Below are 26,700 nucleotides of genomic sequence, written 5' to 3' on the forward strand. Positions count from 1 at the left end.
TGATTAAAGCTGACATGGGTTAAAGTTTATTGCAACACTGTCTTTGGTGGGCAGCTCTCTGTGATAAATGGTGGTAGTGTTTTTTCAAACATAGGCCTAGATTTACTACACTTAACAGAAAAACGATATTGCCTTTTAGAAAATACCTAGAGTGCTCAATAGAAATTTTGGAGGGGGTAAAGTAATCAATAAAATTGTACAAAAATATGTGAGTTAATGATTATGTATTATCGTTGCAAAATTTGCACATTGGAGACTGTTCAAGACCACATATATGTAGTGTGTATTTGTTTTGTGGGTAGAATTATGTATAGCAATTTAAACTGTATTCAATTTTAATTTATAACTTTAATTTGTTCCCTTTTAACTTTTTTTTGTATGCCATTTCAAACAGACCTGTACTCTTCTGGAATAACAGACACGTCTTTTTTGTTTGCAATGAGTCTTTTACAGTGCTGTGGAGGAATTTTGGCCCACTCATCTTTGCAGAATTGTTGTAATTCAGCCACATTGGAGGGTTTTTGAGCATGAACTGCCTTTTTAAGGTTATGCCACAGCATCTCAATAGGATTCAGGTCAGGACTTTGACTAGGCCATTCCAAAGTCTTTATTTTGTTCTTCTTCAGCCATTCAGAGGTAGATTTGCTGGTGTGTTTTGGATCATTGTCCTGCTGCAGAACCCAAGTGTGCTTCAGCTTGAGGTCACAAACAGATAGCCGGACATTCTCCTTCAGGAGTTTTTGGTAGACAGCAGAATTCATGGTTCCATTTATAAAAGCAAGTCTTACAGGTCCTGAAGCAGCAAAACAGCCTCAGACCATCACACTACCACCACCATATTTTACTGTTGGTATGATGTTCTTTTTCTGAAATGTGGTGTTACTTTTATTATCAGATGTAATGGGACACACACTTTCCAAAAAGTTCAACTTTTGTCTCGTCAGTCCACAGAGTATTTTCCCAAAAGTCTTGGGGATCATCAAGATGTTTTCTGGCAAAAATGAGACAAGCCTTTATGTTCTTTTTCCTCAGCAGTGGTTTTTGTCTTGGAACTCTGCCATGCAGGCCATTTTTGCCCAGTCTCTTTCTCATAGTGGAATCATGAATACTGACCTTAACTGAGGCAAGTGAGGCCTGCCGTTCTTTGGATGTTGTTGTGGGGTCTTTTGTGACCTCTTGGATGAGTCGTCGCTGCGCTCTTGGGGTAATTTTGGTTGGCCGGCCACTCCTGGGAAGGTTCACCACTATTCCATGTTTTTGTCATTTGTGGACAATGGCTCTCACTGTGGTTTGCTGGAGTCCCAAAGCTTGAAATGTCTTTATAACCTTTTCCAGACTGATAGATCTCAATTACTTTCTTTCTCATTTATTCCTGAATTTCTTTGGATCTCAGCATGATGTCTAGCTTTTGAAGATCTTTTGGTCTACTTCACTTTGTCAGGCAGGTCCTATTTAAGTGATTTCTTGTTTGAGAAAAGGTGTGCCAGTAATCAGGCCTGGGTGTGGCTAGAGAAATTGAACACAGGTGTGATAAGCCACAGTTAAGTTATGTTTTAACAGGTGGGGCGGGCAATCACTTTTTCACACAGGGCCATGTAGGTTTGGATTTTGTTTTCCCTTAATAATAACATTCTTCATTTAAAAAGTATTTTGTGTTTACTTGTGTTATCTTTGACTAATATTTAAATTTGTTTGATGATCTGAAACAGTTTGACAGACATGCGAAAAAATAAGAAATCAGGGAGGGGGCAAACACTTTTTTACACCACTGTATACTAATTATAATGTCAATATAAGGTCTGCAAACTATTAGTTTATTTGTTTCTTTGATTCTCCATTTTTGTGGCTGAGAATGTTGATTATGGTCCTGAACTGATCCGACCTGTCCATACATCTTAGTCAGATGTCTGTATTATATAATCTTTGCATAGGAATGGAAGCAGTTCAACCATTCAAAATGGAACAAGCCAAGTAGGCCATTTTTAAAACAAGGGTTTTAAAATTAGACAGGATTAGGGTAAGAGTTACCGTTTTCCAGTGAGTGATGACTTAAGGGTGGTATTTAATATATGACTGACTCAGCAATAGGGGTGTAAAGATTAATGGATACATATCGGAAAATGGATACAAGAGTTAGAGAGAGAGCCAGAGTCATCCAAATTCGGAAAAAGTCGATATGGCAAAAGACAAATTTTGGACTACGTTGTACAGCACTACCTGACATTTACATTGCTTTAGCAGCCTTCACAATGAGCAGCAAAATCATTAAGTATGCCAATGATGTCACACACCTCAATGCTAATTTAAGAAGCAATTATAGAGAGGAGCAGGCAATACAGGGCAAGTAATGCTAGCATTAGCAGCTAATGCTACTTCTTACTTGACCCTAGCTTCTCCTGGTTAAAGGCAAAACTGTTACTGAAGCCATGTGCATGTACCCATATAGCATTATATAAAATGCCAAATTCAGTAGGATGATACTGACTCAGGAACTGAAGTAAACAATACCCAGTCAGCAGCATTTTAGTGAAAAAATTCCATTAATTTTCTAGGGTATTTCTGATTCAGCATTTGAAATAAAAATTGAGGAAATAATTGATTTGTTTGTCACACTTTTACTATCAAAAAAGTAAAAGAATATCAAAGCCTAATAGATATGTTTGTTTAATTTTATGTGGTATTCCATTACATTTACAAAGAAATATTTAAGGCAAGTCAAGACCAGACAAATGTATTTGTATAGCACATTTCAACAAATGGTAACTGCTAAATGGACTGTATTTGGATAGTGAATATATAGAAAATATAGAAATATAGAAAATTCTGGAACATTCAACCGTTGATTTGTTTAATACACTTACTCAGCACTTGTATGGGATTATAGTTCCCTGGTGATATGGTTATGTAAATTTGTGTGTTGTCTGCATAATTATGGTAATTTATTTTGTTGTTTTCCATAATCTGAGCCAGTGGGAGCATGTAGATGTTAAACAGAAGAGGCCCCAGAATGGAGTCTTGGGGAAGTCCACATGTAATTGTTGTCCGCTCAGATGTGTAATTACCTGTAGACACAAAGTAGTCCCTGTCTTTTAAGTAGGATTCACCAGAAAGTCCCACCCAGTGTCCAGTCTGTCTAGTAATATTTTGTGGTCAACCATGTCGAATGCAGCACTGAGGTCCAGTAATACTAAAACTGAAATTCTGCCACTGTCTGTGTTTTAGTGGATGCCATTGAAGACCTTAACAAGAGCAATCTCAGTGCTGTGGTGTGCTCGAAAACCTGACTGGAAGACATCAAAACAGTTGTTTAATGTCAGGAAGTTGTTCAGTCGTTGATAAACAGCTATTTCAATGATTTTACTTAAAAACGGGAGATTTGATATGGGTCTATAATTGTTCATTAGTGACGTGTCTAGATTGTTCTTTTTTAAGAGTGGCTTGATGACTGCAGTTTTCAGGGCCTGTGGGAATACACCTGAGAGAAGAGACATGTTGACAATTTGTAGAAGATCTGAGGCCATGCAATTAGAAACATTTTTGAAAAAGCCTGTTGGCAGAATATCAAGGCAGGAGGAAGAGGATTTCAGATGTTGTATAATGTCCTCCAGGTTTTTATGGTTGATAGGATCAGATTGTGTCATGCTATTTGAATTGATTTAAAGTGGCAGCACTGACTGCCTGTCTAATTTTCTGAATTTGTCAGTGAAGAAGGAGGCAAATTCATTGCAAGCCCTGGTAGATAGAAGTTCAGAGGTTACTGACACAGGAGGGTTTGTTAGCCTGTCGACAGTAGCAAACAAGGCATGTGCAGTATTATTATTTTTGGCGATGATATCAGAGAAGAAGTACCGCCTTGCATTTCTCAGTTCTAAATTCTAAATGCGAAGTCTCTCTTTATAGATGTCATAATGAATCTGGAGATTTGTTTTTCGCCACCTGCGTTCAGCTTTACAGCATTCTCTTTTTTCTCTTCTTACCAGTGTGGCATTTCTCCATGGAGATCTTTTCTTACCAGAGACAGCATTCACCTTAATGGGTGCAATGGCATCAATAACATTTGTAATTTTAGAATTGAAGTTATCTACAAGGTCATTGACTGAGACCCAAGAGAGGGCGGTTGTGGAAGAGAAAGCCTGAATAAATATTTCACTGCTGTTTTCAGTGATAACACTCTCAAAGAAAACATTGGTCACCACAATCTTAGAAATGTCGTAGTGCATGATCGAGAACCCACAAATGCAGAACACAATGTGTAGATTTAAAGGTAAGTCAGTATTTATTTAAACAACAGAGATGACTGAAGATAGCACTCTTCCCGAGTGGTAGCGCCGGAGACGTCTATTGCAGCCCTCGGGGAAGCAGCATGTTCGACCCTGAGCGGACTGCGAAGATCCAGGCATGGGGACTGGGGAGGTGTGTTCTGTTCTGGTCTGGGTGTGGCGATGTGTTGTCCTGGCAACGGATCCGCAGAGTGGAGTGGACTGGATCAGAGTGGTAGTGGCTCGTGAGGTGTCGCTGGCAGAGTCGGGGAGACAGCTGGCTAGCAGGCAGAGCCGGGAAGACAGCTGGCAGGATGGCGGTGTAGCCAACAGGACAGGCAAACAGGTTGGCAGAGATCCGGGAGGAGAATGTGACTGCGATCACCAGCGAGGAGGGTTTTAAGTGTACGGAAACGATCTGGCGCTGGTAGTGTGGAAGAGCAAGGTATTTATGCTGTGGAGACTGATGAGCAATGGGCATCAGGTGTGCCAGTGATCAGCAGCAGGCGAGAGACCAGGGAGCCAGACCAGGCACATACACACACACGAGGACACACAAGACACACAAGGAGAGGAAAATACACCAGAGCCTGCAGGGGTCGTACGGGCATGGTGGCAGACTATGACGTCCCCCCCCCCATATCCCTCCCAGTTCAATGATGAAGGGACCAATGTAGCGGGGAGACAGTTTCTTATATTCGGTTCGTAAGGGGATGTTTCTGGAAGATAACCAAACTTTCTCACCTAGTGTGTATTGCGTATTCACCTGAGAGATGAATTGAGGGCCCCGGTTAGAGACTATGTCGAGTGGGATTCCGTGGAGGTGAAAGACCTGTTGGACCAGGAGGTCCGCTGTTTCTCGAGCTGACGGGAGTTTGGGGAGTGCTATAAAATTAACTGCTTTGGAGAAGCGGTCAACAATGGTGAGGATGGTAGTGTTACCCTGAGAGGGAGGTAACCCGGTAAGAAAGTCCAGTGCTATGTGGGACCATGGGTGACTGGGGACAAGGAGTGGTTGCAGTAACCCAGCAGGTAGTCGATGGGAGGTTTTACCTCGAGCACAGACTGCACATGTGGCCACAACGTCCCTGGTATCCGCCTCCATGGTTGCCAACCAAAAGTGTCATTCCAGCAGAGAGAGTGTGCGAGTCATGCCTGGGTGGCAGGCAAAGCGGGAGTTGTGGGACCACTGGAGCACCTGGGAGCGAGCAGAATCAGAGACAAACAGGCAATTAGGGGGACCGTCAGCAGGGTCGGATTGGTCTCGCTGTGCCTCCCTTACTACGACTCGACCTCCCATGTCAGGGTGGCTACCACGCAGGTAGAAGGGAGAATGGTGTCGGGTCCGGGGTTGCTGTCCAGGAAGTGGTCCTGGACAGGTCTTGTGTGCGTGGGGAGAGCCGTGTTTCGTGAAGGCTGGGTGAGAGGACGGCTGGTGCGTTCCTGTCGTCTTTCGCGTATGTGGTTGTCCATTATAATGCGTAGTGATACCATCGCGTCCAGGCCGGCGGGTTCATCCCAAGCTGCCAACTCATCCTTCATTTGCTCTTGTAGAGGATGCACAGATGAGGCCTGCCTGTAACGAGTCTTTGATGTAGCTTTCCATCGCTTCTCTTCGGTCGGCACAGGTTGTACAGGTGGCTAGAGGGGATCCAGAGAAGGTCAATGGCGCAATCATAGGGGCAGTGCGTGTAATGCCAGGTCGAGGTCTTTACTAAACACTTCCCTTAAGTAATGATATCCTCAGGTATAAGGGGTTCCGGTTTGAGTGATGGTGTGCTGACCTCTGGTGGGGACCGAGCGGATTGTAAGCAGGTGGAGAGGCAGTAGGAGCTCTAACTCACAATTCTCCCAGTAGACCAGTCGATGTGTGGATTGTGTTGACGTAACCAGGGAAGCCCAGAACTAGTGGTGTTGTGCTTGTTGAGCCAACTCGTTGTCTAGGAAGTTGCCCTCTGCGCCGAGTCAATGAGGGCTAACAGGGCATAACCCTGTTTGTGGCCAGGTAGCTGGGACTTGTAGCGAGGCTGTCCCGGATTATGGGGTTGTTTTCAGGTCTTGTGTGCGTGGGGAGAGCCGTGTTTCGTGAAGGCTGGGTGAGAGGACGGCTGGTGCGTTCCTGTCGTCTTTCGCGTATGTGGTTGTCCATTATAATGCGTGAGTGATACCATCGCGTCCAGGCCGGCGGGTTCATCCCAAGCTGCCAACTCATCCTTCATTTGCTCTTGTAGTCATACACTGATCAGAGCTTTTTCGTTCCATCCTGAGTCTGCTGCCAGTGTGCGGAACTACACCGAATAATCCACCACACTTCGGGTCCCCTGGCTGATCCCTAATAGCTGCCCTCCTGCGTTCCCACTGGCGTCCGGATGAACAAAGACATTCCTCATTCTCTCCTGAAACTCCGCCAGGGAAAATGACAAAAAGGGTTGGCTAGCGTGCATTGGCCCTGCCCAGGCCAGCACTCTTCCCCGTAGTAATCCCACAATGTAGTTTACCTTAGATTGGTCGGAGGCAAATGTGACGGGACGCTGGCAGAAAACCAGGGAACACTGCCACAGGAAGCCCCAACACCTGGTAATGTCTCTGATGAAGGGGTCCGGGTCCGAAGCGTAGGAATCCTGCAGTGCAGCTGAGGACAGCGGGTCAGCAGGGGTAGCCGGTGGAGGAGATGCAATGGGAACCGTAGCTGAGAGCTGGATGGTTAACCTGGAAACTTGGTGTGTTAGTTGCGTGATCTGGCTGACCATGGCCTGGTTGCTGTTGGAGAATGCCCGGAGAACCTGCTCTTGTTGCCCGCGAAGAATCTCTTGGCTGGTTAGTGCTTGGTGGAATGGTGCTACTTCCGGGTTGGTATCTGCTTGGTCCATTGTGGCCAGATTGTTCTGTCGTAGTGCATGATCGAGAACCCACAAATGCAGAACACAATGTGTAGATTTAAAGGTAAGTCAGTATTTATTTAAACAACAGAGATGACTGAAGATAGCACTCTTCCCAAGTGGTAGCGCCGGAGACGTCTACTGTAGCCCTTGTGGAAGCGGCATGTTCGACCCTGAGTGGACTGCGAAGATCCAGGCATGGGGACTGGGGAGGTGTGTTCTGGTCTGGTCTGGGTGTGGCGATGTGTTGTCCTGGCAACGGATCCGCAGAGTGGAGTGGACTGGATCAGAGTGGTAGTGGCTTGTGAGGTGTCGTTGACAGAGTCGGGGAGACAGCTGACTAGCAGGCAGAGCCGGGAAGACAGCTGGCAGGATGGCGGTGTAGCCGACAGGACAGGCAAACAGGTTGGCAGAGATCCGGGAGGAGAATGTGACTGCGATCACCAGCGAGGAGGGTTTTAAGTGTACGGAGACGATCTGGCGCTGGTAGTGTGGAAGAGCCAGGTATTTATGCTGTGGAGACTGAGTAATGGGCGTCAGGTGTGCCGGTGATCAGCAGCAGGTGGGAGACCGGGGAGCCAGACCAGGAGACACATACACACACATACACACACATACACCCACATACACACACACACACACACACACACAAACACACGCACCTCGAGACTAACAGAGGACACACAAGACACACAAGGAGAGGAAAATACACCAGAGCCTGCAGGGGTCGTACGGGCATGGTGGCAGACTATGACAAGAAATGTTCAGACCCATGGAGATGATTAAGTCCAGAGTGTTGTGTGTGGGCTTTGTCACATGCTGAGTCAGTCCATAGTTATCAAGAACACAACACAGTTCTTTAGTCCCTCTGTCCTGGAGGTTGTCAACATGGATGTTAAAATCACCAACAATAACTACACAGTCAAAGTCAGAACAGCGTATACACAGCAGTGCAGTAAAGTCATCAAAAAAGTTTGCACAGTATATAGGTGGCCTGTAAATATTTAGAAATATAGCTTAAGTTTGATTTGTTTTTATTTAGGGCATGTTAAATAGCCATATGATATTACCAGGGAATAGAGTTGTTTCACTACATATGGTCAAAAGGTTACCTCGCCATGGTTGCAGTATTTTATCAGTTTTATCAAAATCTTGCAACGTAATGGGCTTTTTGGAATGGTCTGGATTGTATGTGAAATCAGGAATTGAGCGATATTCCTCCTTAATCCCCCCCCCCATAGTGAGTGTCGTGTTCAGGCTTTGAGCCAGCGCGATATGGTGCGTTGTAATCCCTCGCAGCTCGCTTGAGCCTTCAAACGACACATCACAGCAGATGAATTTTCATTGATCTCACAAGAAACAATCAATAGTTGGGAGCAATTGGGATGAATGTGTATCATTATTATGCTGTGCATCAATGCTCAAAACACTATTAACCCCCACCTGGGCTTTTTGAACATTTTCTGGTGCTATGAAAGCATTTCAAGTTGTGATTGTCTGAGATTGTTGTGGATCACATCTCAGTGAAGAAGAGCTGTCAGGATTTGGGAAGTTGGACACTTGTTTGATGTTTACCTTTTTGAAACAGCACACTGTCTGTGATGTCAACAGCAGTTTTAATGCTAGGCATCAAACCTCGATGGATTCTTCGGTGTAATCACAGACTTCAACCATGTTCCCTTGTGTTTTTTTAATTTTCTTTATATCTGTCTCTTTGTCCTTTCAGTTAAATCACGTGTCGGCATTAATGTTTAGAAGAGCTCAAAGCTGTAAACAAATTGTCAGTTTTTTTTAAATTTTTCAAACCATATTGTAGTAATGAATATATTTGTGTTGAAAATGTACTTTTGACTAGGAGAGGTGTACGGCCATAGGTTGGGGAGGTATAGGATATATAACCTGACAAAACCACATTACAATTATTTAAGTCACAATAAGGAAAATTCATCAGTATGGCAAATACAAACAGAGCACTAATGGCCATTTTTGCCGACCTGAGAAATGAGACTGCCTGTACTCATAACATTTTTTGAGGTATTCTGCCACACCAGCATCAGCAGGTCAGCATGATGCTATTTAGAAGGAACCAATCACCTCACCAGTCAGTAAGCCTCCTATTTGCATCCAAACACACACACAACTTACACAGATTCCATACATGCTGACATTTTGTAAAAACGATCCAACACCAAGTATTTCTTTTTGTATTTTCAGGATAAATTCTTTAAGTCCTGCAGAGGTTCACAGAAGATAACCAGTAACTACATATTGAATGTACAGTAAAACAAAGAACACACACAGGACATACTGCAAACATTCTGTTCCCTCTAGTTTTAGGCCAGGCCTCTGGAACAGATAAAAGACCTCTACTCGAGCATCTCAAACTACATACAGGCATAGGTCAGAAATATAGCAGGGACCAAGCCCACAAACAGCCTTTAAAGTAATCAATAATCTTACAATCAGCTCTAAAACATACTGGGAGCCAGTGTAAGGAGGCTAAAACAGATGTGATGTGGTCATGCCTTCGGGTTCTGGTTAAAGCCTGGCAGGTGAGTTTTATATAGTCATGTAGCTTAGTAAGAAATCGACAATAAATCCATGTTTTGTATACATATATACAAAAAAATGGAAGAGGGGTCCCTCTTCTGTTCCTTTTCCCCTGTTAAAGGGTCTTTTGGGGGGAGTGTTTCCTTTTCTGTACTGAGGCTCTAAGGATATTGGGTGTTGTATTCCGTACAGATTGTAAAGCCCCTTGAGGCAAATTTGTGATTTGTGATATTAATCAGTGATTATATTGGTTCACACTGACCTTGCAAATTATAGATCGATATAGATAGATGGCATGAAGAGGATACAGAACTGATCCAAAACATCGTCATGCTCGCGAGTCACATGCACAGCTGATGTGTTCGGTGTTACTCGTTGACATTAACACCGATATGCAGCAGGAGAGGTTCAGTGAACAGTGGAGTCAGTTTAACACTGAATACATTTGGAGGGATCTGACAACACGCCTGGTCATTTGCAATTACTGAGGGAGACAAATTTCTATATTTTGTGTATGGGGGTGGTGATGTTGGCCCCCGCCATTCCCCTGCCACCCACGTCCCTCACTGCAATTATGAGGTTGTTTAAGTATACAGTCTTTGAGGTAATGTAATAACCTCCCTGTTGGGATATCTCTAGGGATAGCCTCTGTATTACATAATCACTATCCTCATTTCATTAGTACTCTTTTTCTCTTTTCTTTTCTGTATCTCTTCCCTGCCTCTGTGTATTTCTCTCACCAACTTCTTCTTCTATTTCTTTTTCACTCTTCTCTCTTGTATTTTCTTTGTTTCTCTGTGCTCTCGAGCCTTTGTTCACTTCTTTAGCCCGGAATCAAAGCTGACATCCAGCTGCCGTATTGCAGCTTGGGACTCAAACCTTATCTCTTGGAAGCCATATTTTTCACGTAGTCCATGAACACATCAGCAAACTGTGGAATATTGGTTAGACATGTTTCTCGCTACTGAGCTACTATTCTAAAGTTTTATCTGACTTAACTTGGGTCTCAGCAACTTGAAGTCATGAATGGAATAATATAGTTTGTTGTTTTGTACAAGAATAGAATTTCTCAGTCACAAGTTAAATATCACGGTCGAAAATCAAATATTTTCTAGAGAATAACTTGCAAAGCTATTTTAATCCAAACTAACAACATTTCGACAGTGTATGTTTACAGAGACAGATGTAATCACTGCAAAGCAGGGTCTCACACACACACACACACACACACACACACACACACACACACAGAGAAGCAGAGGCACACAGATATCTGTGAAGCAGCATGCAAGAAAAGAGTCCAAACACGCACATCAATAAACATAATTACAGGCACTACACACTGGGACATGCTTATATATGGGAGTATATTGATGACAAAAGATTTGAGAGATCACTAAACTAAATTTGAGCGCTACTCAATCTGAGAGTCAACATTTGAAAGCACACAGGCACGGATTTGTAAGAGTAGAATCAGATTTGTGCTGGAGGGAGGACAGAATCGTGAGCATAACAGATTATTTGAGCCTGCAAGAGGAATTGTGTAACTACATTTGGTCCATCAACAGGGATTCTCACACTTGAAATGATCAAAGCTGCAAAGTGCAAAGTCAAACTGAGAGCAGAGCGTCACCTGTTTAATTTGACCTGGAAATGAAGGGTCACCCTGTTAGACCCTTCCTTCTACTTTCAAAATAAAAGCTGGGACAGTGGGTTTTTTTAACCATCAGATGGAGAGAGAGCAGTATTTAGTGTCTGTATTATCTTAAAAATCAAAATGCCTTGACACTGAATGACTACATTCACAGTCATATTCACGATCATCCATCATGGATGATCATGATCTAATTTTTAAGCCATTATGGCAGAGTAATTTTGAGAGTCAAATTCATTTAAAAGTAGTTGTGTCATAGTGACCGTGTTAGCTTCATGTTAACTTTTTAAATTTTTAGAGATTTTTCTGAATCAGATGTAGAGTTTTTTTATTCTTCTTCTTTTTCAGTTTTTATGCACAATTTTAACAGAGACAAATATTAGAACCATCATAAAAAACATTTATGAATGACGCTCATTGTCACTTCTGAGCAATATATTCAAAAGCTGACTTTTTTCCTTGTGGGGACTTGAAAAAGACATAACCCTTGCGTCTGGATGTGAGTGTGTCCTGTTGCAGCTTGCTTGTCAAAAATGGTAGGCAAGCAACCCATTGCGATCTCAAGTGCTCAGAAGCCAAAGCATCTGGAGAAAAGTGAGAGAGCAGACTCACAAATGAGTGCATGCATAATCAGGACTGCACACTCAAATCTGATTCCGCTGTTACAAATCCTTGCCTATGTTCTCTCAAACATTGATTTGCAGACTGAGTAGCGCTCAGGATTTGTTATGTACTCTCTAAAATCTTTTGTTGTCAATGTACTTCCACACTTATACACACACAAAAATGCATTAACATACACTCAAACACAAATATTGACACATGCTAACACACACTCAGATATACACAGACACTTATAGATCGTCATATAAGTATGCACACACATGTAGCTGTGGTGAAATGATTAAAATGGAGATCATGGGATGGAAAAACAGAGTGGACTAAACAAGTGAGGGAAGTGTACACACTTGGACACACACTTGCAGATGGTGGCATCATTTATGGAGCTGTTTGTCTTCCTCAGACAAACAACAACATCCTCAGATTTCTCTGTGATGCTGATAAATCAGTATTGCACAGCCAGAAATATGACCCTAGCTTTCTCTCTCTCTCTCTCTCTCTCTCTCTCTCTCTCTCTCTCTCTCTCTCTCTCTCTCTCTCTCTCTCTCTCTCTCTCTCTCTCTCTCTCTCTCTCTCTCTCTCTCTCTCTCTCTCTCTCGCTCTCTCTCACACACACACACACGCACACACACACACACACAAACACGCACACACATACCCACTGACACACCTATCTTTCTTGGCACACACTCATTTCTGTTACTTTGCGTCTGGCGACTTTTCTCTGTCTTTTGTTTCCTTTCCTCTTCATTGTCATCTCCTCTCTTCCTCCTCTCTCCCGTTCATTTCCTTTCCTCTTCATTGTCATCTCCTCTCTTCCTCCTCTCTCCCGTTCATTATTTTTTACAGTCATGAGCTAACCGCACTCTACACATCACTCTGTTAACACACCCACAACCATCAGTTCATTAGCACTCCATTTCTTTCTGTCTGTCTGTCTTTCTTAGCTCCCCTTCTGCTCTCAGACTCCTCTCTCTCTGCTCACCCTTTTTCTTCTGTCCTCTCTCTATCTTTGTCTCAGTTTCTTATGGTCTTCATTTATCTGTGGTGTCTCAGCCTCGCTGTGATCTGTCTCTATTAGTTTTGCCCTGGGCTGACTGGCCCAGGCTCTTGGCCACCCTTCCTAAAATCACAGTTCTGTTATATCTTTCCTCCACCTGTTGGAAAAGTTTGCTCTGACTTAATTTAGCTGGTGGATTCAGATTCTGATGCTATGGGAAATAAAAAGTAGTGTTAACAGTGGCCTACAGTTATTTATGAGAAAAATGACTCAAAAGACTTGAAAGACTACATCACCCTGCAGCCTCTTGGATGCCTTTATAGGTATCACATGCTTACATTAATTTTTAAGCTTTATCTCACTGAAATAACCTCCTCAACTGAGATTTTTTATTTGTTTTCTAAGGCTGCAACTAACGATTGTTAATAATAGTGATTATTCTACCAATTATTTTCTTGATTAATCCACTGAAAAAATACTGAAAAATGCCCCTTCAACTTTTTAAAGCCGTTGTCTTGTTCTGCCTGATCTTCTTCTTTTCCTTTCAGCTGTTCCCTTTCAGGAGTCGCCACAGCGAATCATGTGCCTCTATCTAACCCTGTCCTCTGCATCCTCTTCACTCGCACCAATTAACTTCATGTCCTCTCTCACTACATCCATAAATCTCCTCTTTGGTCTTCCTCCAGACCTCCTGCCTGGCAGCTCCAACCTCAGCATCCTTCTAGAATCCAAAACCCAAAATTATTTGGTTTACTATCGTAGAAGACGAAGGAAACCAGCAAATATTTACATTAAAAAACTGGAACCAAAGACTTTTAGGCATTTTTTCTTCACCCAGACAGTTCACCCCAAAACAAAAATACATATTTCCCCTCTTACCTGTAGTGCTATTTATCCATCTAGATTGTTTTGGTGTGAGTTGCCGAGTTTTGGAGATATTGGCCATACAGATGTCGTTCTCGAAGATAATGGTACTCGGCTTGTGGTGCTACTATCAGTAGAAAGAAAATAGTTCCTACATGAAACAGCTCACAACAAGGTCTGCGGGTTATCTTGAGTAACCGGGTCATGATTTCTGGAAAGAGACATTGCTGTTGAGTTTTTCAAATGTATTTTTGGCGCTCTGAGCACCACAAGTCGAGTGTCATATCGTTTCATTATATATATATATAAAAAAAACAAATTACAAATGCAAAGGTGTCTACATCTTATCTCTCCATTTTGGCCTTCTGTTTACATTAATCTGGTGCTTTTTTTCATACAAAAACTGAGTCTTTCGAAAACCGTCCCCAGAGTGGATGTATTTTGAAAATGCTGGCCATCCGTTTTATTGTGGAAGGGGAAAATAAAGGAGGAGATGTGGGTGGATGAATGGGTCAACAAAACACCAGACTTTGACACCAGAGACTGCTGATTGTTTCTCATTTCCAACTTACCTTACTTCACCTTAACTGTAACCAAGTGTTTAATATAATTGTAACCATGACGAAGAAGGTCCCCTAATCTTAATGAAGTAGTCATTTTAACCCAAACCATGATCTTTCCCTAACCCTAACCAAGTTATTTTTGTGCCTAAACCTAAGTGGTGCAAGATCAGAAAATGGTTTTATCTTTGAAACAGCATGTCATTCTGTCGATAGTGGCTTCAGACCAGAAAACGCTTATATAACTGGACCAATTTTGTCATTTAATTTAGTCTCTTTTTTGTTGATTCTTTTTATTCATTGTTTGTTTTGTGCAGGCAATGCGGTATTAAAGGTGTAGGATGTGTGCTTTGGGGTCGGAGGAGAACTCTTGTGTGTGTTTGTATCTTTATGTGAATGTTGTATCTAAGGCTCCCCTAAAAACACGCAAGTTCATCTGAAGGGGTTTATCCTTGAGTTTTGAAATAAACTTTATTTCTCGCATGTTCTGCTCTACAGATGTGGCGGTGCCTCACCCTGACAAGAAGAGTGTCATCATGTACGTGACATCACTCTTCCAGGTGCTTCCCCAAGGTGTTTCCATGGAAGCCATCCAGGAGGTGGAGACGCTGCCGCGGGTGGCCGCAGCCAGCATGGCCCGGGTGACGACAGAGGAGCACTACCAGATCCAGACACAGCAGCGCTTCTCCCAGCAGGTTAGACACAAACAAACAAACACACACATATTGTTTCAGTTCTCACTGCCGTCACTGTCTGTTGACAACAGTGTTGCTGTTACTAAAGTTGCCATTGGTTTTGGTTTTTTTAGAGACTTTCTCTGAAACAAATCTTTCCAGAATTTATTCAAAGAGCAAGATTAGTTTGAACCAGTTTTCATTCAGATTTGATGTCTCCATGCCTGTGCACCCAAAAGTTGTGTTTCACGAAGAAAAAGCTCATCACTGTGGTTTACACTATTTTAGGTCCTCTTACATCTGATCTACCAGTAATAGAAAGAGAAAAATGCTGAGAAAATTACCTACCTAATTACTTGCTTACAGTGTAGACCCACTGGAAGTTAACAAACCTTGCAACATTGCCTCCACCAGTTCTCACTTGTTGTGGACATGTCACATTTTTGTATATACCTGTAATTTCGGAGGCAATAGTCATACAAAAGGGCTCCCAGAAACCACAATAATGATCTTCTCCTTTATGTATCCATAGCATGTAAAGACTAAACTTCCTGTCCCACCACTGCAACACTTTATAATTGTCAGCTTTTCAGCAAATTACTGTGGAGTCGCCGGGCGAATTTCACTCGCTTTTTCTGCACAAAGTAACATTTTCAAATCGTCCCAAGTGGCAGCACATTCAGTGGGTCTTCACGGTTAGAGTCCTTTCAAACATGAGTAATTATTAGAGTAATTTCAAACATGCACTTCGTTAATGTGGTGGCAATTTAACACATCAGTCTCATGTCTGAATAAGAGCCAGAGTCACTTTTATTAAAAAAGTCACAACGGCAAGCTCACTAGGTCTAACCTAGTAACATTTCTGTAACACTTACAATCTCAAATGAATGCCTTCAGATTAATGGAAAGGCTAGCAGCACCATGTGAAACACTCACAGAGAGAGACTGAATGTGTCTTGTCGCCTTCTTAAAAGCACTGTAATAAATGGATTACCTGATTATCATTTCTTATGCACAAAGAAAATAAATTATTTTAATAAAACAGGAAACACTTTGAATTAACCTATTATTGCATTGCATTGCATTGAGATTCTTCTCATATCAGATCAGTCTATAAAATAATTGTTTCCCTTTGCAGTGTGGTGCAAAAGAGGTAAAAAAAAAAAACAACCAAAAAACCCATAATAATCAGACCAGCACTTTTTGATTTTGACAAATGCATGGATGAAATTATGTATATCCAGCTAAACATTTACAACATGTGAACAAATAAGAACTGATGAGAGTCATAAAGTCTTTTCATTCTATTCTTGTGCACTATTGGACTTTGTCACAAATGCAGCATAATTCTCTATCTAGTAAATGATAAAATTGGTGAAAAAATGTATCAGGAGGATTCAAGGTGAGAAGAGGAGGCGAGCATCCCTCACACTCAAAATACGTTTTACAATCCATCACTGATGCATGTTAGTGACTTGAGAACATGTGTTCTTCCTTGATATCATGACTTTTACTCACCGCAGTGTTAACGCTCCCTCCGTCGACCAGATGCCAAATATCACGTGAGCATCGAGGCTCTTTCTGTAAATGTCCTGTCATGTCTGAATAAAGCCATAAGGAACATTTATGTACGAAACATCAATGTCTGAATGACAAAAAGCCATCACATTAATTGCATGTCTGAAAAGGCTTTAAGAAAAGGAAAAAAAGGTAAGAGGAAATAGTTAGTATTAAGTGAGGGCATTGCCGTATTTAAATCTCATTTTCACTTCTGTAAACTCCATTTTTTGGGAGGAAATCAAAACTAATGAGCCCTAGATATTGTCATAGAAGCATGGCATCCTGTTACCATAGTAACATGCCATTGCTGTTTCTGTGGTAACACATGTTGGATTGACCTGCCTGTCAGTCATCATGGCAACTAGTTGAATGGTGATAGTGGCATCTTCATTCCAGCGATTCTTGTCATTGTGTCTGTGCAATTTGGTGCTACTGTTACCATGACAGCTTAGTGCTGTGATGATAGTAAGGTGCCATGATTTATTTCCCATGAGCCTTTGCTCTGCATGCATTGTGTATTTGCTCAGCTATTTACACTCTCTTAGAGCTGCTTTTCCACATTCACATTTTGTTGCTTTGTTGTTGAGGCAGCGCCCACACTAAATAATAACACTCAAGTAGACTCTATAGTATTGCATATTATATAACTAAATGACTGCTTTGTTTGTGCACTGCATATTATCAGCTCCAGAACAGGATTATCTAACTCAGTTACAAAATGAGTTTGCACTCTTTCTAAGCATCAACACTCCTATCCCGCTATCCTGCCAACCTGCCACTTTATCAAGATTACTAAGTGGGCTTGTGAAATTCCCAACAGGACCCTCTCTGTTGTTGTATTTGAGTGAAACTGAAGGGGATGAAAGAAACAGAGGCGGTGATCCCTGTTCTCAAATGTCCTCCTAGTTGTCTTAAATCAGCGCTGTACGGCAGCAACACCAAGAACAGAATTAATCAAACAAATTCTGCAGAGATTTGGAGATGTTTGAGAATACATTTGATAATGAAGGGTCGGGTAACAGCATAACTGTGGAGACACTTAATTTTTACATTTCTACAAGCATAAAAAAAAGATTAGAGGAGATTTTAAACTCTGTCTTTCCCTGTAGTTCTGCAAAATAAAATTAAGGTGCTAAGTAGCAGCCACACAGGCTCACAAGCATGGTTAAAAAGATTAAGAGAAACATTATGGATTCTACTTTTTAATGATAAATTGAATAATGAGCAGTTTGATAGCATATTTACTTCTCAGTGGTACCACAAACTGAGAGCAGGTTTCCTGGAGGAACCAGCAGTGAGCAGATTATCACAACCATTTTAATCACAAGGCATGATTAAGAGGAGAAACTGCGGCAAATTAATGGCAAATGATTATGATTACATCAACAGACATTTTGGCACAGAGAGACAAAGAAATTATACAGCACAAGACAATAACCTTTCAGCTTTACTACTCCTGAGATTGTAAAGCCCAAGCCAGAGTCCAGGGTTGTTTTTTAGCTAGGTTTTGTATGTACTTCATACTATAGATACTGCTTTCTTGGAAATTGTACATTTGTATTGTATAGTAACATTTTATACAGTAAAACAAATGTCAAAAAGTTGGATTCTGGTATTCACTTTTTTTTTAAAAGTTGTGTTTGGGGAAGTTTTGCCTTTATTTGATAGTGACAGCTGAAGAGAGACAGGAAATATGGGGGGGATGACATGCAGAAATGACCACTGGTTGGATTCGAGCCTGGGTCGCTGCGGTAAGGACTCAGCCTTGTACATGGGGCGTGCGCTCTACCAGGTCAGCTACTGGGCACCCCTTAACTCAATTTTGACCAGATCTGTAGCACAGGTGTTATGTTTGACTTTGTAGGGCAGAACTCACCCCTTAAATGAGCAGTGTGTAGGATTTTGTGGCATCTAGCGAAATTGCAACCATTTGAATACTGCTCGCCTCACCCTCCTTTTCCAAGCGTGTAGGAGAAAGTATGGTGGCCGCGAAACTCGTGAAAAACGGTAAAGGCCCTATCTAGAGCCAGTGTTTACTTTGTCCATTCTGGGCTACTGTAGAAACATGGCGGTGCAACATGGCGGCCTCCATGGAAGGGGACCTGCTCCCTCTTTAGAAAAAAACGGCTTATTCTAAGGTAATGAAAACACAACGATTCTTATTTTCTGGTGATTATACACTAATGAAAACATACTTATGAATATTATATTCCAGTTCTGCCAATAGATCCTCCTAAATGTTACACACTGGTCCTTTAAAGTGGGTCTATAGAGAGCCAAAGGGAAACCGATCTTCATGATTCTGTTTCAGAAAACCTCATTCAATCTTCAGTCCCAATGACATATGTAACTACGCTAATAACTAAAAATACAGTCTTGGAACAGAGCCTTTCTCAACAGTATGTCTCTCTATTACTCTATAACTATAACAGCAGTGACCACTATGACAAGACAATAGGAAATAATAACATGGTATATACGGTAACAGTGGAACAAGTATAACAAGGTCATAAAGTCAGTGAACTGACTCAGTAATGTCAGTTACACAACAATATCAAGCTACAATTAGCTAACGCTAGCTAACATAATCCACCATAAGCTACTGGTCATAGCAGACAAAGTAATACTGTAGGAGTCACAACCCCTGAGTGTATTTAGCAATAGTGTGTTTTATTGCTAATAAATGTAACTTTTCATTTGTAAGAATAAGAGTGTGTTGTTGCTTTTAAAGCAACATAGTCTCGCTTAAAGCTGTATTATACAGTATTTGAAGCTGAAGGCTGATAAAGAGCACTTGAAATAAATTAGCTATAAAGTAGGGATACTCCTGTATATGAATAAAGTAGATATATTATATATAGATATAGAGATATAGTAATATTTGGTTTTAAATGGTATACTCGTAGTTACTCGTATAGTTTGCTCTCTGTGTACTAGTAAACCTAAAATTGGCAAAGAGCAATGCTTTTTCTGGCATGGAAAGTACCTCAGTATTGAAATTGAAGTAATTGACCATCTTTAGGTGTTGTGCACACAAATAACTAACAGTTTATATTCACCAAACCTGAGTTTGAAATGAAACGTCTATTTAATCCCATCCATCTGTGCTTTCATCCACTCATCCATCCATTTTGTAGTCACATATTGAGTTTAGAGTCTCAGAGGCAGCAAGGCAAGCAGATGTTCTTTTCCTTGCTGACTTCCTTCTGCTTGTTCTAAGGGATCCCCAAGCCATGCTGGGAGATGTAGTCACCTGGACTTTCAGTGGAGTAGACAAATCCCCTATCTCATTCTTTCAGTCACCACCTGAAGTTTGTGAGTGTTAGAATGAAAATTGACCACTAAATTGAGACAGAACCTCTGAATGAAAGTGCTGTAAAAAATCTCAAGTCACAAATTAGATCTACCAGCGGTGACCTTTAGAGCTGAGTTAAGCTGAGGTCAGTGTCATGCTATCGCACTGAATCGCAGCAGGATGGAATGAGCTTCCTGGAGTAATGGTTGGTAATATTATTATCTCACTCAGTTTAATGGCCACATCACCCCCCCATCAGCTCTCTGTCTAAGAGTGGAGTGAAACTGCAGATCTTTTCCTTCGGTGAATCAGACAGATGGAGAGAGAGAAAGACGAACGGAAAGAGAGAAAAGTGGGAAAGAAAGGTTTAGATTTTTAATAACAGATAAGGGGGAAAAGAGAGTGAGTGGGCAGGTGTAAAGATATATAAAGATGTACAGAAAGATGAAGAGGTGGAGTGGGGGAAATGAAGAGTGAGATGGAGCAGACAAATAGGGAGTGCAAGGAACAAGTCAGAGAGCAATAAAACGAGGGACAGAGAGGAAAGACAGGAGGGGGAAAAAAAGAGTTACTGACAGCGGCTATTATCTGCCTCCTCCCTCATCTGTCATCATCAAAGCGGCGCTGTCACCACCTCCTTACATCAACACCATACTACCACCACCTGGGACTCAGGGAGGAAGAGAGACTCTATCTTTTCATGAAAAAAAGAAGAAAAATGACTAAATCTGAAGTTTGAGACAATTGCGTAAAACTCGACAAAGTCAGCTTTTCTGTGACATTATATGAGGTGCCCTTTGCACTAAAACCATCTGGTGCTCAGAGCAGGTGAAAACAAACACTAAGAGTTATTTGCCAGGAACTGTTTGATCCGGGGCTGGGTCGCCTCTGGCTGTCTGCTCTTTACAGCAAGAAAAACCCCTTCCACCTTGAAAGAAAGAATGGGGAAAACAGCAAGGGGTAAAACAGAAGCTGAAGACAAAGAAATTATGACAGGTGAAGAGAAGAAGAAGAAGGAAAGTGAGAGAAGAGAAATGGGATGGAGGTGAAAGGGGAGATTGATAGCTTGGGAGAAAGAGTCGAGACAGGGAGAGATTAAACTTTTATGATGTCTATGGTGGAATGGTTGACTTGGTTTTAGCAATGCAGCGGCTCACCTGACTGTCATAGAAAAGGCAGCTTGGGAATGTCAAACAAGCAGGAGACTCAGTCATCCATTAAAAGTTATTTGTCCATCCAAAATAAGAGCTCAGTTGGTTGAAAATGCGGCATCTGTACAATTTGACTTCTGTGTCATTTTATAGGTGAAATCCTAAACTGTGCACACATTCAAACTCTAGTAATGAAGTTCTAGTGTTGCATTTGTGAGGTTGTTACAGTAAAAATGTTATCCACCCTATATTTCTACACTTCAAGGCCAAAAGTAAGTGGAGACTGTGTCTCTGGTTTTTCCAGGTTTTGAACAGGCTATAGGCCGCCTAGGCCTGGAGTATTAAGATTTCCAATTTAGGGAAATCATAAAGCTACAGCTACATATTTTAGACAATAGTGTTCTTCCAACTTTGTGGCTAAAGTTTGGGGAAGGCCCTTTCCTTTCAACATAACAATGCCCCTGTGCACAAAGCCAGCTCCATAAAGAAGTGGTTTTACCAGCGTGATGTGGAAGACCTTGGCTGACTACAATAATAACCACTTGGTTAGGGTTTGGGAACGACTGCACTCATGGTTAAAATTAAACCGATGTTGACTGTCGGTTGGAAACAGGAAACGAACAGCGGTCTCCTGTGTTACAGTTCGATGTTTTGTTGACCAATCAAACCACCCCGACCTCCTCCGTACAATCGACTTTGTGGCTCGATAACAATGTCACCTGACTTTCTCCTTTGCTCCTAACAGAAAAGAGTCATAATTCCTCCGGCTGCTAGAGGGCTTTGTCACTGTGAATGTAAATGTCATTTTTGAGCAGCATTTGCTGAAATGCTTTTATTTTTCATGGGAGTACGGTCTCCTCTGGGCAACTGCTAAAAGCTACATTTTGAACTTAAAAGTAAACACTTTTACTCCTACACACAAACTTATGAATAAATGCTATAAATCAAGCTTGCGTGGTCTCTTAAGTTGGTTAGGAGTAGCCTATATATATTTAGCCTGCTTCTTGTGAGCTGTTATCACTAAATGCATATTTAACTGGATGTTACACCCTTATTTTTTATATTTCTCAGAAAAGAATACTAAAGCTGGTATTTAATTATATTGTTTGCAATCACTTTCACTGTATTTCTTTTGTGTGCATTTAATGTTGTGGTACTAAACTTCCACATTATACAGTATGTTTTCTGTAATAATTCTCCTTTTCCAGCATCAAAACTGCCTGCACCAGTTTAATTTTCTTTTTGTTTCCATTTCAGCCATTATTTCATCCCAATTTGTATATTTATATGCTATAAATATATGTTAAACTGGTTATATTAAATATTTCACCCACATTAAATTTAAGGTTTAATCATATATGCTTTTGCAGAATAACATATCACTGAGAAAATGTTTAATAGCCTGTAGTGTAATTTTTTAAAAGAATGAATAAAATGGCAGATGTAGGGTAAATCCTTGTTTCTGATTGGCTGTTCCTGTCTGAGCACGCATGTCATTAATCATGTGATCATCATGTGAACTGTTTTCAAAGGTTACTTAGCTGTAAGTAAGAATAAGTCACTTGATAAATGTATCTTATTCTTCACTTTTAGCGCTTATTCTTCCTAACTTAGCTTTTTAGAGCATTCTTAAGTGTAATTCTTGATGAATAAGGGCCCTGACCTCAACCCCATCCACCCTTGGGAGGAACTGGAATGTAGACTGTGAATCAGACCTTATCACCCAACATAACTGTTGGACTTCACTAATACTCTTGTGGCTGAATGAATGCTGTTATAGCAGCACATTAATGCCCATGGTTTTGGAATGAGATGTTCAGCAATCACGTATGGGTCCACATGCCTTTTGCCGTATAGTGCCTTTACTGAAGTGACAGTTAGATGGAATTGGCATTGTCAATCATGGACAAATTTTCAATAAGAACCGATTTGCTCAGATTACACTAGAAATATTTTTAATATGGCTGGAAAATCATGGCTTTGCTCTGACTTGCAGTTTAGATTCTACATTTCTGTTGTTGGTGAGTCATCCACTGACTAATGAAGTATTCATGTAATTGCCTCTGTTTTCGATAGACCATGTTATGTGTTAATACACATGAAGATGCAGGACTGAAAGGCACAAACACATACCAGAAAGGAAAACCACACTTGTAGATTCCAATCCAAAACCATGTACAATAGCTGTTTTACTGACTGTGAACCATATCTAAAAGGCTTCATCTAAAACTGTGTTTGCTGCACACTTACTGACTCATAACTATTCATTTTCTTTCTTCTGAGATGTGCTGTAAGGCTCTCATTGAGGTCATAGATCAATTGGAAAATGGCCAGAAAACGCAGGATAATGTGGATTATAGTTATCTCTATAGTTATCTATAGTGATCTTCTTTGTGACCTTTTGTATAAGGAAATGGAAAAATATTGTGCAGTAAAAAAGGATGGTGTGAAGAAGTATTATAGAATAAAACAATCATATCGAAATAATGAATTAAAGTTAGTTAAGTTATGGGTTAACCTGCGCTAAGCAGATGAAATGTTTCTTAAGTGTAAAGACCAGAGCAAGAGCAGGAACTTGAATGAATTTAAACATTGTCAATTTAATTTTGATAGATGACTGAGCTTTTTCAAGAGATGTTCTAAGAGAGGATAAACTCTCCAATTAGAGCAATTTAAACTCAGCAATCCATAGCGATTTTGGAGGGAAATACATAAACTGGGTTAAAAAAAGATCAAGTTGATCTCTTGATCCCAATGGGGATTCTAATAGAAAATGGTGAATCTTCATTTAAGACTAACCAGATATTTAAAAAGTATAGTAATTTGTATGCATGCAATAGCCCTCCTCTATTTAATGATCAATTCTTAAATGAAACTTGTACATTAAAATGTGATCTTGAAAATGGGATGAGTAATACAGCATATTGCTTAAACCATATGTTGAATAGTGAGATTACACTGGAGGAGGTGCAGAGGGTAATAGATAAAGCTAAACTAAATAAAGCTGTGGGTGTGGAGGACATCCCTAATGAGGTCTTTAAAGCCCCTAATATGTTGAATATTTTACATTGTCTATGTCAAATGTGCTTTCAGAATGGTATTATTCCATCTGTGTGGAACAAATCCATAATCAAACCCATCCCTAAATCTGCAAAAGCTGACCCTAGAGTTCCATTAAATTACAGAGGCATCAGCCTGATCAGTACAGTTTATAAATTGTATTCAGGTATCCTCAATAATAGACTTAATAATTACCTAGAGTCTCATGTGGTGTTGGTGAGCAGAATGGTTTCAGGAAAAACTGGGCATGTATGGATCATATTTATGCCATATCCTCTGTGGTGTGAGCTAGACTACAAGAGGGCAAAAATACATTTGTTTGTTCTGTGGATTTTAAGAAAGCCTTTGAATGAATCAATAGAGATCTTTTGGAGTATAAGTTAATTTGCTCTGGTATTGATGGTAAATTTTACAATACTATCAAAAACTTGTACAAAGCCCCAGTTGCATGTTTACAGTTAAATAATTTCAGGAGTGGTTGGTTTCCTTCTCCATTTGGCGTGAAGCAGTGAAATGTGCTCCCCCCCCACTTTATTTGCCCTTTATGTAAATGATTTAGCTCAAGAAATCAAGTAGGCCGATGTAGGTCTGCTTGATTTCTTGACAAGTGATAATTTGAACTTTAGTATTCTGTTATATGCTGATGACATTGTGTTGGTTGCAGGGAAAGATATTAATTTACAAAAAATGCTGGATATTATGAGTTTATGGTGTAGTAAATGGAGACTTGTTATTAACAGTGAAAAAACAGAGATTATACATTTTACAAAGCAATGTGAGCAGCAAAGCAACCATACATTTCAGTTTGGATAAATGCCTTTAAAGTGCACCAGGTCTTATAAATATCTTGGTTTTGTCTTTAATGAAAATATGTGCTTTTCAGAGGGAAGTAAAGCATTGTCAGAGTCTGCAGGAAGAGCGTTAGTGTTTGTGATAAATAAAATGAAACTGTCCTGACCTTGGTTTTTCAGCATTTTCAAAGCTTTATGGTTTAATGGTTGGCTCAATTTTACTTGGGTTTTAAGGATTCCCCTGACAGTAAAACTTGAATCATTTGTATGAAAAGATGCAGTTGAGGAACCCTGATTTGTTAAAAACTAAGACAGAAAACACTATATCCATCATAATAAGACCATATTTGTTGTGGAAAGTGAATGTTCTGACATGTTGAATTGGAACTGTATGTTGTGATTGGTCATGTGGCCATCCTGGTTGTTGTTGTTGTCCAGTGTCTTGTAAGCCCATACGGGCTGGGCACCATAAAGTGCAGGACACTTAAATAAACAAATTAATCAATAAATTGTAAATGGAATGTACTTGTATAGCGCCTTTCTAGTCTTCCGACTACTCACGCGCTTCACACTACATATCACATTCACCCCATTTACACACATTCATACACTGATGACAGGTGCCAATTGCTCATCAGTTGAAAGAAACTAATTAAGCATTCACACACACTCAACACCAAAGTCACAGCCCTCTGGAGCAATTTGGGCTTCAGTGTCTTGCCCAAGGACACTTCGACATGTGGGCTGGGGGAAGCCGGGATCGAAACGCCTGCCTTCTGATTCTGATTTCAATAAGCGATCTTTGGAATTTTGCATGCATGTAAAACATTTGGAGAGATTGTGCCAAAGCTGCAGCTCTGCACTCCCAACTGACCCCAGTCCAAATGTCAAAGTAAACTACTTTTACTTACTACTAGTGTACTGCTGCATGCTTGATTTAAAGAGGCCATATTATGCTTTCTGGGGTTTTCCCTTTACTTTAGTATGTTACATAGCTTTTTTTGTGCATGTAAAAGGTCTGCAAAGTTTCAAAGCCCAAAGTCCAAGCCAAAGAGAGTTATTCTCTCTGACAGAAAACACTGCTCCTTAACTACCTGAAATGCCTTGTTTGTAGTCTAGCCTTTTCTTCCGCCACATCTAAGTCGCGATGTAACACAGTACCACCTCCAGCTAGGTGACCATCCTCCAGCTAGATTACTGTCCCGCCCACTGAAACCTAGTGAATCTACCTCGCTGTCTGCAATTGTTGCTAACACTGACTCCGGTAACACGGAGATGTGCAAGGCACGAGAAAAGCATGCCAATAGCTGTGCTGGCTGTAAGAACCAACACAAAAGTCTTCATCTACTCCCACCATCTGCGGAAGTGAGGACCCAGTGGAATAACTTTATTTTTTGATGGAAATGTCCCCACAACAACTGCTCAGGCCTGTGGGAGCTGACCAATCAGAGCTGACTGGGCTTTTCGGGAGGGGGCCTTTCAAGAGATAGGAGCTTAAATGGAGTGCTTCAGACAGAGGCTGAAAAGAGGTGCTGCAGCAATGAACAGTATGAGAAAAATAATGTGTTTTTTAAACATTAAAGCATGTAAACCTATTCTAGTAGACACCCAAAATAAAAGTATGAACCTTAAAATGACCATGATATGGCTTCTTTTATTAATCATTACAAATTTCTATATTGTGTCAGTTAATTAACAGAATAGTTCAACGTTTTGGGAAATATGCTCCATACGCAAACACAAATGTAAAAACCACAAGTTGTGGTTTTATGGGGGATTGTG

At 40.9% G+C, this 26,700-nt stretch overlaps 1 protein-coding gene across 17 annotated transcripts in view; it reads left to right on the top strand.

Annotated features, from left to right (window-relative positions):
* Positions 1-26,700, top strand: part of dmd (dystrophin) — a 419,464-nt gene that overhangs the window by 168,007 nt on the left and 224,757 nt on the right. For all 17 annotated transcript variants that reach the window (XM_044188364.1, XM_044188362.1, XM_044188369.1 and 14 more), the window contains exon 9: positions 14,886-15,082. In XM_044188364.1, coding sequence (XP_044044299.1) covers positions 14,886-15,082 — 197 coding nt within the window. The remainder of the gene's footprint in view (positions 1-14,885; positions 15,083-26,700) is intronic.

This window comes from Siniperca chuatsi, linkage group LG24, assembly GCF_020085105.1.
Source record: "Siniperca chuatsi isolate FFG_IHB_CAS linkage group LG24, ASM2008510v1, whole genome shotgun sequence".
Lineage (NCBI taxonomy): Eukaryota > Metazoa > Chordata > Actinopteri > Centrarchiformes > Sinipercidae > Siniperca > Siniperca chuatsi.